This window comes from Manihot esculenta, chromosome 5 (assembly GCF_001659605.2).
Source record: "Manihot esculenta cultivar AM560-2 chromosome 5, M.esculenta_v8, whole genome shotgun sequence".
Taxonomy (NCBI): domain Eukaryota; kingdom Viridiplantae; phylum Streptophyta; class Magnoliopsida; order Malpighiales; family Euphorbiaceae; genus Manihot; species Manihot esculenta.
Window position 1 is genome coordinate 13,258,984 of NC_035165.2, and position 15,601 is coordinate 13,274,584.

Sequence of the window (15,601 nt, forward strand, 5' to 3'; positions counted from 1 at the left end):
TCTCCTCGTGCGTACGTTCAAGTGGATCTGCCAGGCTGTCTGGCGAATACTTCTCTGGATCCAGGACTGGGCCGAGAGTTGGGTCAGACGTTAAGCCTGAGTGGAGAGGGCCTGCTTCGTGTGGGCCAGGCCGGCTTGAGTGAAGAAAATGGGTCGAGCCCGGCCTTGAGAGTCGGGTGAGCCAGGCTTGTTCTGTATATCAGGTGTGTGGGCCTCTACGTCATGGGCCTTGGGCTGTGGTCAAGCCCCTGGTCCGGGGTGAAAGAATCCAGCGGTCATCAATATTTATTTATTAATTATTTATATTCTTTAACAAAATTAATCATGTCTATTGATAAAAACGAAATGCAAACAACATTTTTCTAAAAAAAGTGGAAATGTAGAATTTTATGATTTTGGTATTCCATTCACATTGATTATGTCATTAAATGTGGAAAGTTCATTGTGTGTAACCATATTTTTATTTGGTAATTTTTAATATTTAAATTTTATTAATTATAATATTAGTAACGTTTTTGTTCTATATTGTGTTGAAGATTCAATCTTCAATTTGATGAGGTTACAATTTTTTTTATAATTAAAAACGTTCAGTTTAAATTTAAATTAAATCTAAATAAAAAAAATTAATGATATGAGAAAATTTATTAGTGGTTTTTTAATTTTAAAAAATATATTAAAATATTTTTTATATTTTTAAAAATTTATTAATTAATTTATTCGTCAATTTTAATTCTTAAATATTTTATTATTAGCCTTTGTAATTTTGAAAAACTCATAATTTTTGAAGTTTTTTAAAAATTTTATTAATTAAATTTTTATATTAAAAATATTTTAAAATTTTTTAATAATATTTAACGGTTAAAATTAATAAAAAATTAATTAATAAATTTTTTAAAATATTGAAGATATTTTAATATATTTTATAAAATAAAAAGTTTATAATATAAAAATGAAATAGTAAATTTTCATAAAAGAAAAATTTATTGAGAAAATTTAGCTATAAAAAGTTAATGTACTTTTAAAATTAAAGACTTTTTTTAGATGAGAAGTTAGATAGTTGTCTTTATCATTGAATAATTCTAAAATTGTATCGATCTAAGAAATTATTTATTACCAGACGAGTCCGTGCCAAGTGGGCAGTGGGCGTTGTCTTTTTTTTTTTTTTAAGTATTTTTATTGTCATGAGACTGAATTTTTTTTATATAATTATAAATTATGAAATTAAAATGATTAAAATTTATAATTTTTTTAAGAAATTTTTTTTCTTTATCTGTGTATTTTCTATGTAGACTTAACTTAATTATTGAAGGAAGTTTTTTTATTTTGAAATAGTTATTAAAGGCGAATTTAATTGAATAATAAGTATATCTGAATAAATCTGAAAATTTTTTTACTCTTTTAATTTTTAATTTCTATTTAAAAAGAAAAGATAATGATAAAAAATTAGAGACAACATCAAAATCTAATCTAGTCTATGCTAAAAAAATGTTAATTAAATTTTATACTTCTAATTTTTTGCTAATTGCATTCCACTATTAAAACTTTTAATTTAATAACCTCATTGCCACATTATTGCAATACAATATAAAAAAAATTATTAAAAAACTTATACTTTTCAAATTATATATATATATCATATGCTATAAAATTAACTAATTAAAATTTAAACTATTTAACCATATTAATTCCATTCCATATTTCCTGAATAGAAATTATTTCACGAATTTTAAAAATTAGTTTAAGTTATTAGGACTGATATGACATAATTATTTAGCAAAAATTCTATACTTCTTAAAATTTTAAAATTTTTGTTCATATTATGAAATTATTAGTTAGCCCTACTTCTTAATTTTTAGTAATTTTAATGGTAGTTACATGATATTTCTATTAGTGATATATATATTTTTTTAAATAAAAATTAAGAATTAAAAAAATAAAATATAAAATCTCTTAAATTTATTTGTTTAGTTCATTTATTATCAAATTATGTCTAATATATTAATTTTTTTAAAAATAGAGTAAAATTAATAAATATTATATAATTCAAAGTTTATTGTTCATTTATAATATATGAAATAAAATTGTAAAAATATGCGAAGTATAAGATTTTTTCTTTATAATTATCATGTTGCAAATTAAGGACGTGGCAATGACGTGAAGTCTCCCTTACTAGTCAATAGCTTTTTTTCTTTTGAATTGTGGATGGTTAAAGTCTACATTTAAATGAAAATGTTGGCCAGAAAAAAATTTAATATTTACATCATTTTATATTTAATTTATAAATTTAAATTTTAAATAAATTATCCAATATTTATTATATTTAACTAATTTTTAAAATTAAAAACAAAAATAAATAAGTTAATTATTAAATATATACTTCACATTTTAAATATTATTTTACAATAATAATTATAAATATTTTATAATAAATATATTATTTAATTTAAAATAATAGTATATTTGTTATAAAATTTTTATAATTATTATTGTAAAATAAAATTTATTTATCATTATTTTTAAAATTAAATATATAATTTATTTATAATTAAATATGAGTTAATATTATTTTTGTATTTGAAAAATAATAATATATTACAATTAATATTATATCTAAATTTTTATATTTTAATTTTTAAAAATTAATTAAAATTATATTTAAATATAAATATTGAATTAATTTATCTCTAAAAATTCAAGAGACAAATTTAGAAAGGAAAACTGAAGTCAAGGGGATTATTGAGCAATCATAGTGAGCTTCCTAGAACTCTTCACTTTCCACTTTTCTAATTCTCCTACTTCCTTCAATCTTCCCCTGCCATGTGTCTTACGTAATTGGCTTTCATATTGACTGTCTCTGCTCTCTGTCCAAACTTCGGAGACACAAAACGCGCAGACCAAGTCGTCGACCACAGACGACGGAGACAGACGCCATGAGCAATTGAGCACAGCCCAAGAACACCTTCCTCTCTCTGCTTTTACTCCGATCTTAGCTTCTCTTGAGTGATTCAATCATACCCTTTTTGTTACAGAGGGAGCTATGGAGTCTGATCACCTTCCCCCGATTAAAGGTGTGGTCATTATTTCACTTCCACCTCCAGATAATCCTTCTTTAGGCAAAACTATCACTGCTTTTACTCTCACTGATGATGATCACTATCCACATTCTTACCAATCCCATCAAGATTACCAGCTTCCAGTCCAATCTTCACCGCCGCCGCCGCCCCAAAACCCCCAAATTCAGTTATCGTCTTCAAAATTCTTTCTTGGTATACCTAGAAAGCTCTTGGGCATTGTGTGTATCTCTCTGTTTGCTCTTATGCTTTATAGGTCTGTCTTTTCAAGTACCCTTCAGGAATTGGAGGCTTCTGATGATGATCAAAAGCCTAAGTCTTTTATCTTTCCCTTGTATCATAAATTTGGAATTCGTGAGATTTCGCAGATTGATCTTCCACATAAATTGGTGAGGTTTGTCTATAAGGAGAGTCTGGTGACTCCAGGTGATGATGCTATTGGTCCCCAAAAGAATAGCAAGTTAGCTTCTTTAACTACTGCTGCTGCTGCTGTGGATTCATCTTCCATTTTGCCCGTCAGGGGCAACGTTTTTCCAGATGGGTATGTGCCAATTTCATTTCATTCTAATTGTGTATTTTGGACAAATTGAGGGAAAGCAAGAGAGCAAAGTTTCACTTCGTTTTGTTTTTGCTTGTTACAGCTTGAATATGGAGGTGCAATTTCTAAGGACTCTGAAAAGTTCCTTTTGTTGGACCTTTTGTATCTTTAACTTTAACTTTAGAGTTTTCTAAAAAACATGGGTAAATTTTAATTAGCACCCCTTTTAGGCCTTTTTGAAGGTGCTTTTAAGAGCCAATAATAGCAATTTATACGCAACTTTCCTGACATTTATTATGGTATCTGGTATTGGAATCCAACTTCGATTTTTTTTTTTTCTGTACTATAATCTTGATTGCTTATGTATGAGTTGTGCTTTTGCTGGAAGCACTTGGAACCCCTCACAATTTTTTGATGTGATGTGGTGGCACCATCCTTGGAAGTCCCCATTTAAATGCAAAACTGACTCTCACCTTTATGTTCAGCATGAACACCTGTACAAAGGTATGCAACTGTGTATGGCATCACAGTTATCATGTGCAGCAGTACTATCTTAGAAACTGCAGAAGTGCTTTAAATACGTGTGACAACCAATTAACCAAGTTGTGAATGGAATAATAAGTTAGCAAAATTTATATGGTATTTAGCCAATGATTGAATCATAACTCTATCCCATGATTAGGAAGCCTCTTACATCGAGGGGATTTGAAGCAGAATGCTTGTCAATGCAGGCCCCATTTAGATATGCTTTTTCAAGGTACTTAAGCGGAGGAAATTAAAATTTCTCTTGCTCCACTTCCTCTCATTCCTAAACTTCTCTACACTTTCTACCTGCCTGCTTTATACCAATCTTCCTCAAATCAAGGGTAAAGGGCTAGTTAACCGTGAGCTCTTAGAAATAATGTACATATGAGGAGCCGTATGTTGCTTTGATGTTGCAATAAGGGCTGTGGAGGTGTTGGTTGAAGATGAGACTGAGGATTGATGTCTATCTTAAAGCTTTAGCTGTAAGGATGCAGTTAAATTTGTGGCAGTGGTAGTGTTTCTTGTTGATCTGTCCGGTATGGTTGTATGTCATCCTTTAAGGCTTTAACACAACTAAGCTAATGAAATGGCCTTGGTGTTTTGCACTGTGGAGAGTGCATTTCAAGTTAAATCCTATCATGAAGCTTGGAAGCTTTTAATTCGAATGTTGTTTTTTCACCTTAGGATTGGGTGCCTCTGTGTTTTGATGGTGACTTGTGGCAAAGATAAGTTGATGAAGATGAGCTAGGATAGCAAAATGGCATTGAATATGTAAACGGGACTTCACAATATTAAACTATGTTTTGCTTCATTGTTTTGTGGCCAGAATGTGATGATCCTTTGCATTTTCTTTGTTTTGGAGTAATGCCTGGGGTCTCTTTGGGATTATTAGGGGATTGAATTGAGATTGGTTGAATTCTTACATGTTGAGTTCTTGATCTGCAGATCAAGCAAGGCCTTGGGAATTACTTTCCTCTTTCCTGATATGCTTTTATTCTCTCTCATTATCCCCTTTAGATGCCTTTAAATTTTTTAGTTATTTTTTATGCTATTCTAGAATTCTTTTTATTTATTTATTTATTTAATTGTTTTACAGATTGTATTTCACATACATGCTTGTTGGGAGTCCTCCAAGACCTTACTATCTCGATATTGATACTGCAAGTGATTTAACATGGATTCAATGTGATGCTCCTTGCAGTAGCTGTGCCAAGGTTAACTATTTTCTTTATGAATTCACTCATATCATCTAATTTTTACAATTTGTATTTGATGTTTCTTATGTCACTGTTGCACAATTTTTTAAAAAAAATAATCTTTCACTTGGTTTACCTATGTTTGCTAAATACATATACTGTGAATAAAACATTTGTGAAACCCAGTACAAACTCGCTTCTATTCCCCTCGCACATCAAACTTTAGATGCAGCTTTAACAAGGATTTTCTATGATACAACCTTAAGGTTTCATTCAATTTGTTGAGATGAAAATTAACTTGAGTTTAATGCACATGGTTCATGTAGGGAGCAAATGCTTTGTACAAGCCAAGAAAAGACAACATCGTAACACCCCGAGACTCATTATGCATGGAACTTAAAAGAAATCAGAATGCAAGGCATTGTGAAACATGCCAACAATGCGACTACGAGATTGAATATGCAGATCATAGCTCCTCCATGGGAGTTCTTGCAAGAGATGAACTTCGCCTGACGGTGGCAAATGGATCTTCAACTGAATCAAAATTTATTTTTGGGTGTGTCTTCATTACCCACCAATTTTCAATTGTTATATATATAATTTTGATGCCAAAATGTTGATATGCTCATTTATATTTGTCTCGCAGGTGTGCATATGATCAGCAAGGCTTACTTTTAAACACTTTGGCAAAGACAGATGGGATCCTTGGACTAAGCAAAGCCAAAGTTAGTTTACCTTCTCAATTGGCAAGCCAGGGGATCATAAACAATGTGGTAGGTCATTGTCTTACCAACAATGTAGGCGGCGGCGGATATATGTTCTTAGGTGACGATTTCGTTCCACGCTGGGGTATGGCATGGGTTCCTATGCTCAACCGTCCTTCCACGTGAGTAAATAAATCTGAAGATTTGCTAAGCTTCGGTTTAATCTTCAATTCATTTTTTGTTTTTGTTCTTCTTTATCAGAGACTCTTATCAGACAGAGATTATGAAGTTGAATTATGGAAGCAGCCAACTCAGTCTAGGTGGGCAGGATAGAAGAGTAAGAGGGGTAGTGTTTGATAGTGGCAGTTCTTATACATACTTCCCAAAAGAAGCTTACTCTGAATTGGTTTCATCTGTAAGCATTTTTCATCCACAACTACATGGTGTCGCTAAAACACTTATTTCGAAGCTCTGTCGCTGATTCTACAGATTATATATATAGGTTCAAGAGGTGTCCGGGAAGGGACTTATCCGAGATACATCAGATCCAACACTGCCCTTCTGTTGGCGAGCCGAATTCCCTATCAGGTAACCAAATGTTCAACTATTTTTCTTTTCAGTCTTTTCTTAGCTGAGCTATTGATAACATTGTAAGGTTGAATCTGTAGTCTCTCCTGTGGTCTTAGTAATGATTTACTCAACTGGCATATTTCAATGCCCAAAGGAAATTAGTACATAGGATTCCATGCGTAGCGCGAGGCTTCCTCCAGCCACAACTTCTAAATCTGCAATGATTTGCATGCAGATCCGTTGCAGATGTTAAGCAGTTCTTCAAGACTTTAACCCTTCAATTTGGGAGCAAATGGTGGATTATTTCCACAAAGTTTCGCATTCCTCCAGAAGGCTATTTGATTATTAGTGTAAGAATTTCTTGACCTTTAATGCACAGTTTTAACTCTATACAAGTTGGTTGTTTCCATGTTTGGCAGAGTCATTGTGTAATGAGAATAATGCTGTGCACAGAATAAAGGCAATGTGTGCTTGGGCATTCTTGATGGAAGCATGGTGCATGACGGATCCACAATTATACTTGGTGGTATGTTTAAAATACTTATATTGTATAGTTTTGAGGGCAATCCTATACAGCCCAGAATTGAAGTTTTCAGGAACTTCTCAGTACTATCCTCGTAGATTGATTGAATCCAACCTTTGGAAGTTCACTTTTTTCTTTTTTTAATTTTTAAAAAAATTTACTATTTAATCCCAACGACGATATTACATTACTACATTCTTCAAATTTTAAAAAATCTTCTAATTGGTCGCCATGTTAATTTTAGTTGTTAAATATTTTATATTTTAATCTTTATGGTATATAAAAATTTATTAATTAATTTTTAAATTTTGTAAAAATATCTACGAATTAGTCTGATTATTCATGGTATTTCATTTTTTTTTACAGCATTTAATGTACTAATTAATAAATTTTTAAAACTTCATGAGAATCCTTGTACCACGGGACCAAATAATTATGTTTCCCCCAACTCCAAAAACATAAATCTAGATGATGTAATTCTTTCTTGCTAAAAAAGGGTGCTGCTTCTCCTTGAACACTTCACTCTCTTACACTAAAGTTCTCTATCGTAAGCTGGAAATTTAAACTGTTGCAGATATATCATTGCGTGGGCAATTGGTGATATATGATAATGAGAACAAGAAAATTGGGTGGATGCCATCAAATTGTGTCAAGCCAACAACATTCCAGAGCCTGCCTTTCTTTGAGGGTTAGATCCTTATATATATATATATATATATTTTTGTACATTGATAGTTCAGCTTCTACTTTGTTATTTACTTGTTTGGCATATAATATAATTAAAATGCAATGTAATTAAGTGAAATTTTAGTTTGTAATAGTACTTCAAGTTTTATTTAATTACATTTATCAGGCATATGGGCATTTTGCATGTAGTAAAGTACCATAACTAGCTACTAGCAATAACTTAAATTCGATGCTTAGAGTGAGGCAATTCCATGTCAAGTGCCCTGAAAAATTGGCAAAAAGTTGAACAATTAAGACGGTCCAGGTCCCCATTAATATCATTTGGAGATGAATATTAATCCTCTCAGTTAAACTGCCTTCATAATATCTAACAGTGTTCTAAGATTATGGCTCTGCTGCATGGCAATCAAACACAAGGCAACTTCAGTTTTTGCAAAATGGTTAATGCAAAGATTGAAAACCAGAAATGGCATTAGCACATAATGGTACAAGCTATAACCAGTGATGTGTTTCAAGACAATTACTAAAAACTAAACCCTAGTGTCAACGGGAAAAAGATTTTTGTCTCTGTGGAAGACACCTGAGCAACTTATGTAAGATAATACATATGCCAGTAAGATGAGATGATGAGTGAACTTGTTTTGGAAAGGGGGAAAAGAATTCCTAATCACAACATTCAATCTAGATACTAGGCAGACATCATGACCTGATCACTTGACTGTAGTGCTTGACTAGCAAAGAACCTGACATCAACATCTGGGTCCTCGCTCAGCTCAACCAAACATGGACGAATTGTCTTCTCAACCACCTGCAAGGTTGAAGCAGCAGCGTCCATTATCGTCTCAATCAGTGTCCAGAACTTTGCAGTTAAAAGAAAGAAAGAAATAAATCTAGCCTTATCATTGAGTTTACATGCTTCTTAGTTTTAAATATTTAAAATAAAAAATAATAATAATAATCTCCATGACTGAAAAGCACAGTGCTTTCAGCCATAATACTATATGAAACAAATTAACCAATACTTACAGACTGATCAACTATGGGAATAAGTGACTGCAACACCTTAGCCACATTGAATTTGATATTGGGCACCCTGTAACATTGCAACCCTCAGCTTAATATCCCAAGTTCTAATAGACATATTGGAGCTCACATTCTTACTTTAGAATCCAGCTACTTACCTATCTTTTGAGGCATTGACGACAACAGGAAGAAGTGTGGAACAAGTAATTTCTGAGCCCATAACAGGAGCGAGAAGAGAAATTGCATGTAGAATGGTCATTCGGTACAGATAATGTGGGTTATTAATCATGTCCAAAACCTGTTAACGCAAGACCAGGTAATCAGCATGATATAACCGAAAAAGGAGAGGGAAAAGAAAAAACATCATAACTCAATTCTACAGATGGGGGCCATGGAACTTCTCCCTTTAGCTAAAACCATATCAAGTAACTTTAATCACAATATTTTCCCCTCACATGGGTATTCCAGGCCATATCCAATTTTTCATATATTTCAAACTCAGCTCAGATTGTTTTCTGCCTTGCTTTGCATTTTGTCAGAGAACCTGGTTACTTATGAAGCCAACCCAAAGCCAGCCACCCGAAGCCAGCCGCATGGAATTTCAATATAATTTAATTAGTTCAGCTCATTATTTGGCTATTATGTAGGCTACTAGGCTTCTGAATTATGAATTCTTACCTGCATATATAAACTAATTTTACAACCTGATTTTAAATGAAAGATTTATATATTTTTATTTTTGGATTAGGTCAGGTTGATTGGCACAAAGTCAAGATCTATTAAGAATGGCAGAATAATGACACTGACAAATTAGTGGTTTCAATTTATATATAAGGTAATATATAGAACGGTAACTCGATATGTTACTAATATTCCTGCACTTTTTCCTGGATCAACAAGACAGGCATGATCTTCACAATTATCTTCTCATTTAAAATTGTTGTGCCAAACACTTATAGCCATGTTGAAAAGGAACGAATGTCTTACTATCCCCTTCTCTCAGGAAAAAAATGTACACAGCAACACAAACCTGAGGAACTATGTGCTGCATTGCCCATTCTGGGCCAAATTCTTCTGCCAGGCGCTTCACGTTATTAGCAGCTGCATCACGAATTGAGTATACCTACAATTTAGCAATACATTTAGTTAAGCATATAGTATAACACAAAAATGCTAATTTCTGAGTTTTGCAAGACTATGCTCAGTAATGCAAGCAGAAGCAACAGAAATTGATCAAATGACAGCATACAACCTTGCACTACACCAGAAGATCCATGATAAGATTTTATTGCAATCATGTAGAACAATGAAAATGAGCTAAAAACTCGTATACAGATAGACTCATGGAAGGGATGGAGGGGGGCAGTATCTCACAGTGATATGCATATTATTTTGACATGTAAACCAGAAAAGTGAAATCTAGTCTTAAATAGCAAGACGGAATCAAAATAATGGAAGGTCAGAGAGATTCACAAACCTTATCTTTTAACCACTGCATGCAAAGAGCCCCAAGCTTATCATCAAAAAATCCAACACCCAACTGACTAGCCAATAAAGGTATGTATTCTATTATTGCAAGCCGGACCCTCCAGTGCCTATCCTCTGCAAGCTCTACAATTGCTGGCAACAGGGACTGAGAAAGAAAATCAATTCCTATTACCTGCATTACCAGCAAAATTATTAAAATAACCATCAGACTTTTTTGGAAGCAAAGAAATTACCAGTAGGAATTGTAGAATGAACTTTTATATTGACCTCAAGTTTTTAGCCTCTAGACATCCTATAAGAAAGGGAATTTGTGCAATACACGGGTAGTAAGAAGTTTAAAATCGTATTTAATAAAGGTACAGCTAATTTTCAACCATTTATTAGACACATTATTTTAGAATATGAGTTCAGTTAACCTAAATGCTAATTTATAGGCAAAACAAGTTCAATGGAACCCATAAATCATCTAGGAAAGAGTTTTCAAAGTAGCAAAAATCATGAATCAGCTTATGATCTGGCATCAACCCATCAACTTAATGCTTCATGAAAGAAAAAAACAAACGGGGTATAAAGAATTTTTTGAGTTAGGGTTAGCCCATTAACATTATCCTGTTCATCAACTCAATATAAATGAGTAAAGCCAGTCTGGCATACTATTAAAATGGAAGAAACAAATGCAACAATGAAATTTTTCCCGAAAATGATTAATTTCTTTGAGTAAAATTTTAACCAAATAAATGGTTGAATAATTCAATACAAAGGATGAGAGATGGGACGGCTTTACCATGACTTGAATAGGAGTAAAAACCATGAGAGCACTAAGAGTTTGAACCTATGTTACCATTTGAATCCAGAAAATTTTCATAGTCAACGTGTAAGGAACTCATACTACATATCCAAATATTTTTACTCATCTCATTCATTGGTCCACTGTATTGCTTCAAAAGCTGTATTATAGAAGGAAAAGATGCAACTGCATTCATCAATATCTTTCATAACAAATGAAATAGGAAAAAATAAGCTTAAGGACAAACCTGATTGACTTGGTCAAGCTTGCTAATAATATTCAGGCGGACATCAGGAAATTCATCTTTCAAAAGAGAGAGAAAAATGGGCAGTAGTTGCTCTATTGTTGCTTCCTAAAACCGTCAAATATAATTTTGTCATACGCGAGGAGGGAAAAAAAATCTCTAAAAGGAACATGCAACTTATTTAAATTCAAGAACAGAATTCTTACCTTTCCCAAAACTGGTGCCATTCCCATTATAACTGAAGCCAAAGCAGAACGAACATGTTGGGATGAATCTGTGGACAATTCCTAGAGTAGGCAAACTTAATAAGTTCAAGTATCAGCAGAGATACAGCATCTCTGCAACAAAATTAGATCACAGCTGCATAATAAACAATTAAAGTTGCTTGAAAGAGGTAAACCATTTCATGAGCATGTATACCTTTACACAAGGAAGAATCTGCTGTATTGCAAGTTCTGGATTCAAAATCCGACAAAATTTAGTTACTTTGCCTGCAGCAGCTATACGTACTTCAGCTTCATTGTCACAAAGTAGCCGAACATAAGCAGGAACAAGATCTGACCTAAAATATATCAAAACAGCAAATTGACATCCCAGTAACAAGTTAATTGTCAATCATAGAAAGTCTGTAAAACCTTACAGAAAAACAATAATATGCCAAGTAAAAAACAGAAATAATTTAAGAGCAGCTTTTAAAATGAATAAAAGTGAAAGGCCAAGAACTTGCCCTCTGCATGCAATTTGTGGATAATACAAGACAAAGGCGTAGGTCTGGAAAAAAAAAACTACGCATTGCACCGTTTATAGATTACATATGCACACAGGTACAAATTTAAAAATAAATAAATAAACAGTGGCAAAAAGGTAATTACCTGGTAGGTTCAGGGCCAACAGCTTCACATAACTCGTATAATTGGTTTGCAACCATGTAACGAACACGCCAAGACTTATCCTGATCACATTGCATCATGCATTATATTCAAATACCATATAACATTGCAACTTATCATCCGTGTGATCTAACATGAAAAGGTAGTTAGCCCATTAGGTTATTATTCATATGCAGGGAAAAAAAGAAACTGTATTTTTTTCAGAAGAGTAGTGGTGCTCCAAACATTTTGCACCAATTTTACAAATAAACAAGACAATAAGACCAGCTGCCCCCATAAAAATAATAACAATAAAAATAAAAACTACAAGAAATGAACAAATACAAAGATAAAACAGAGCTACCTTTGAAAAATTAACTATGACAGGGAGAATATGTGCCACACAATCTTGGGGTTCCAACAACTTTCCAAGTGCTGCACAGACCTCAACAGCCAATAGACGAACAGAATCTTGATCTGGTAGAAAGATGAATAAGAGAATTAATAGTTTTTCCCTATGATAAAGAATTAATGTTGTAATGTCAAATATGCTTAAGATAAACCCTACAGAGGCTTAACCACATAGTGAAACCTATTATGCTCCACAAGTAATTAAAATTTCCTTAGCTTTTCATGTATCACAAAAAGCAAGGCACTGGAAAAAATTCTTCAAAAATTAACTGTTGAATGGATCCAGAAGTCTAATTATATCGTATGTCCCTCCTTTAACAATAAAACAAAGCACAAAAAGATGTGTTCACATGCATATGTACACAAGTCCCTTAATTTACAAGGGAAATAAACCAACATGTATGAAATGCAATACCATCTTGTGTCAAATCCTCAAATGTTGACATGATGTCAGTCTTCAAATGAGCAGGCTCAACCGTAGCAGCAAATTTTCCTAGATTTGTTGCTGCAGATCTGCGAACCATGGGCATGTCATCTTGACAGAGCTGACTGTATATCGTCCGTAGTTCAGTTTTAAAAGTCTCAGAAGCACTAGGATATGCAATATGAAACAAGCCACATGAGGAAACTCGAGCTGTAAACCATTCGCCAGCAGCCAATCTCTGAATGTTGGAAATCATAAATAATCATCTCAGCAATAATAATATCATGACAATAACAGGAATAAACAGATGTCTAAAATCATCCATCCTGCAGCAACAAGAATCGAACAAAATGAAGTAACATGTGAAACCAGAATCCAACCTTCACTAGTGGTATAAAATATTCGACCAAGTCCTGCTCCCTCATCTGAGCCCCAATTCTACACAAGGACTCCACAGCTTTGTCTCTCACACAAGTTTCCTCGACAGTGCACAAAGTCTCAAGAGGTGGAAGCAACACATTGGCATACTCTACACCACCAACATAGGGAATAAAGACCCCCAATTCCTCAGCCATTGCAAGAAGCACTTCATCATCATCATCATTATTCTCACTTAAGAAAGGAATCAACTCCTTCCTGGTCCTTTCCTCCCCAAGTGCACGCGCAATTGTAGAAAGCCTACGAATTGAGTTCAAACGGAGCTGAATGTCCTCGTTTTTGAGCTCATCAATAAGAACGGCAATTGGGTATAAAGGCTCATCGATTGTTGCCATTTTCCCTCTCTAGACCTTGCTAATACAAGCATAGGAACAAAATTACAGTGAAAGGATAAATACTTCAACAAAAACCCAAAAAAAAAGAGAAAAAAGGGGCAATTTGTGGTAAGATCTGAAATTAAGAGGTTCCTTTGAGGAAGGCTTCTAATTGTACCTTAGAAATGCAGCAAGAGCAGATTGTTATTGGAGCCCGATCTGTCAAGAGTCTCTTCAAACGAACAGACCTCTATGGTAGCAAGAGAGAGAGATCGCCTGAATTACTCTAATTTTGAGGTTTGGATTTGGGTTTGAAAGTTGCAACCGAAAGCCATAGAAGGATTTACGGGAAATTCAAATCTTTGCCAGGCCCGTGTTCCTAACTCATAGTTTGCTTTGTTTTCTATTTTTTTTCGTTCTAATTAGAATTTTAATCAATAAAATTTCATATGTTTAAATTTCATTTTTCTTTTCTATGGGTGGATGAAAAGAAAATTATTGAATTTCTACGTAAAGTAAGATGGAAAAATGGATGGATAAAAGGAGAAAGATTACAAAATATAGGAGTTTTTATTTTTCTATTTTTGACTTCATATTACGACAACAAAAATTTTAAAAGAGCAAACATAAAGTACCACATAGTACTTTATTGTATTTTACTTAATTTCCTAATCATAGGTTTATCTATTGATACGGACAGAAAAAAGAAAAAAATCTATTGTTTATAAAATAAATTTATTTTTATTTTCTTTCACTACAGCCATACCATACAAATTATCATTCTTGATTTTTTCTCATTAATATGATTTCTTTTCTAATCTTTTAGTGAAGAATAGTTACTGTAAAAAGATCATATTTGTTGTATTATATAATAGAGATTACAACCTAATTATATATAAAAGACGATATCTAAATAGAAAAAAAAAATCAATCTTATGATTGTACAATTCCTAAGATTAAGCAATTGATTCATCTATCACTATTTATTTTCTATATTAACATATTTACTTTCTATAGTCTATAACATTCCCCTCAAGTTGGAGTATAAATGTTAATCATATCCAGCTTGTTACATATATAATCAACTCGAGTCCCATTTAGAGTTTTAGTGAAAATATCTTTTAGTTGTTTTTCAATTCAGATATGTCATGTTGATATTATTTTTTATTAGACCTTTTCACGAACAAAATGACAATTAATCTCGATGTGTTTTGTCCTCTCATGAAATACTGGATTGGAGGCAATGTGGATAGCTGCTTGATTATCACACCACAACTTAATAGACACCGAATTTGTGAATTCAACTTCTTCCAATAGTTAATGTACCCATAAGACTTCACAAACGGCTTGTGTCATAGCTCGATATTCAAATTCAGCACTCAAATAGGAGATCACATTTTACTTCTTACTTTCCCATGAGACTGGGTTACCTCCCACAAAAACACAATATTCAGTAGTTGACCTCCTATCAACCTTCGAGCCTACCCAATCAGTATTCAATATTTGAGTTTCCATGGTTACTATAGAATAGGCCTCGCCCTGAAGCTCCTTTAAGGAAACAAAGAATCTGTCCCAGAGCATCCCATTGGGTAACAGTAGGGGAAGACATAAACTGACTTACCACACCCACTGAATATGCAATATCAGGACGAGTCATCGTCAAATAATTCAGCTTACCAACTAATCATCTATACCTTTCAAGATCTGCAAATGGCTTACTGTTTTCTGTGGTAAGTTGAAGGTTAGGGGTCATTGGGGGCACTACAAGGCTTAGCACCCAATTTTTCTG

At 33.0% G+C, this 15,601-nt stretch overlaps 2 protein-coding genes across 3 annotated transcripts; one reads left to right on the top strand and one right to left on the bottom strand.

Annotated features, from left to right (window-relative positions):
• The first annotated feature begins 2,738 nt into the window (after nt 1-2,738).
• Nucleotides 2,739-7,983, top strand: LOC110614579 (aspartyl protease APCB1). Its single transcript, XM_021756145.2, has 9 exons — nt 2,739-3,612; nt 5,231-5,348; nt 5,657-5,886; nt 5,977-6,216; nt 6,296-6,449; nt 6,537-6,622; nt 6,840-6,954; nt 7,058-7,130; nt 7,702-7,983. Exons 1-9 carry the CDS (start codon nt 3,038-3,040, stop codon nt 7,818-7,820), a joined length of 1,710 nt encoding a protein of 569 aa, XP_021611837.1. The 5' UTR covers nt 2,739-3,037; the 3' UTR covers nt 7,821-7,983.
• A 272-nt stretch (nt 7,984-8,255) lies between these two features.
• Nucleotides 8,256-14,301, bottom strand: LOC110614578 (serine/threonine-protein phosphatase 2A 65 kDa regulatory subunit A beta isoform). 2 transcript variants are annotated; one of them, XM_021756142.2, is made up of 13 exons: nt 13,991-14,301; nt 13,441-13,852; nt 13,052-13,298; nt 12,590-12,702; nt 12,229-12,308; nt 11,777-11,918; nt 11,563-11,643; nt 11,360-11,464; nt 10,315-10,497; nt 9,868-9,960; nt 8,996-9,135; nt 8,841-8,907; nt 8,256-8,622 (listed from the first exon to the last, which is right to left on the bottom strand). In XM_021756142.2, the coding sequence occupies exons 2-13, from the start codon at nt 13,831-13,833 to the stop codon at nt 8,503-8,505; spliced, it is 1,764 nt and encodes a 587-aa protein (XP_021611834.1). In that variant the 5' UTR covers nt 13,834-13,852; nt 13,991-14,301; the 3' UTR covers nt 8,256-8,502. The 2 variants fall into 2 exon arrangements, with proteins under 2 accessions (XP_021611834.1, XP_021611835.1); XM_021756143.2 differs by having other exon boundaries at nt 13,441-13,848; nt 13,991-14,300.
• Nucleotides 14,302-15,601: the final 1,300 nt, after the last annotated feature.

What these genes read in the sequence shown, in the direction of transcription:
- LOC110614579 (XM_021756145.2), top strand. Translation starts at nt 3,038, where the DNA reads ATGGAGTCTGATCACCTTCCCCCGATTAAAGGTGTGGTCATTATTTCA. An exon ending in GGCAACGTTTTTCCAGATGG is followed by an intron (nt 3,613 to 5,230) that starts GTATGTGCCAAT and finishes ATTGTTTTACAG; the next exon opens with ATTGTATTTCACATACATGC. An exon ending in CGAGCCGAATTCCCTATCAG is followed by an intron (nt 6,623 to 6,839) that starts GTAACCAAATGT and finishes ATTTGCATGCAG; the next exon opens with ATCCGTTGCAGATGTTAAGC.
- LOC110614578 (XM_021756142.2), bottom strand. Translation starts at nt 13,833, where the DNA reads ATGGCAACAATCGATGAGCCTTTATACCCAATTGCCGTTCTTATTGAT. An exon ending in ATTTTATACCACTAGTGAAG is followed by an intron (nt 13,299 to 13,440) that starts GTTGGATTCTGG and finishes TCCAACATTCAG; the next exon opens with AGATTGGCTGCTGGCGAATG. An exon ending in TGCAGTGGTTAAAAGATAAG is followed by an intron (nt 9,961 to 10,314) that starts GTTTGTGAATCT and finishes GCTAAATTGTAG; the next exon opens with GTATACTCAATTCGTGATGC.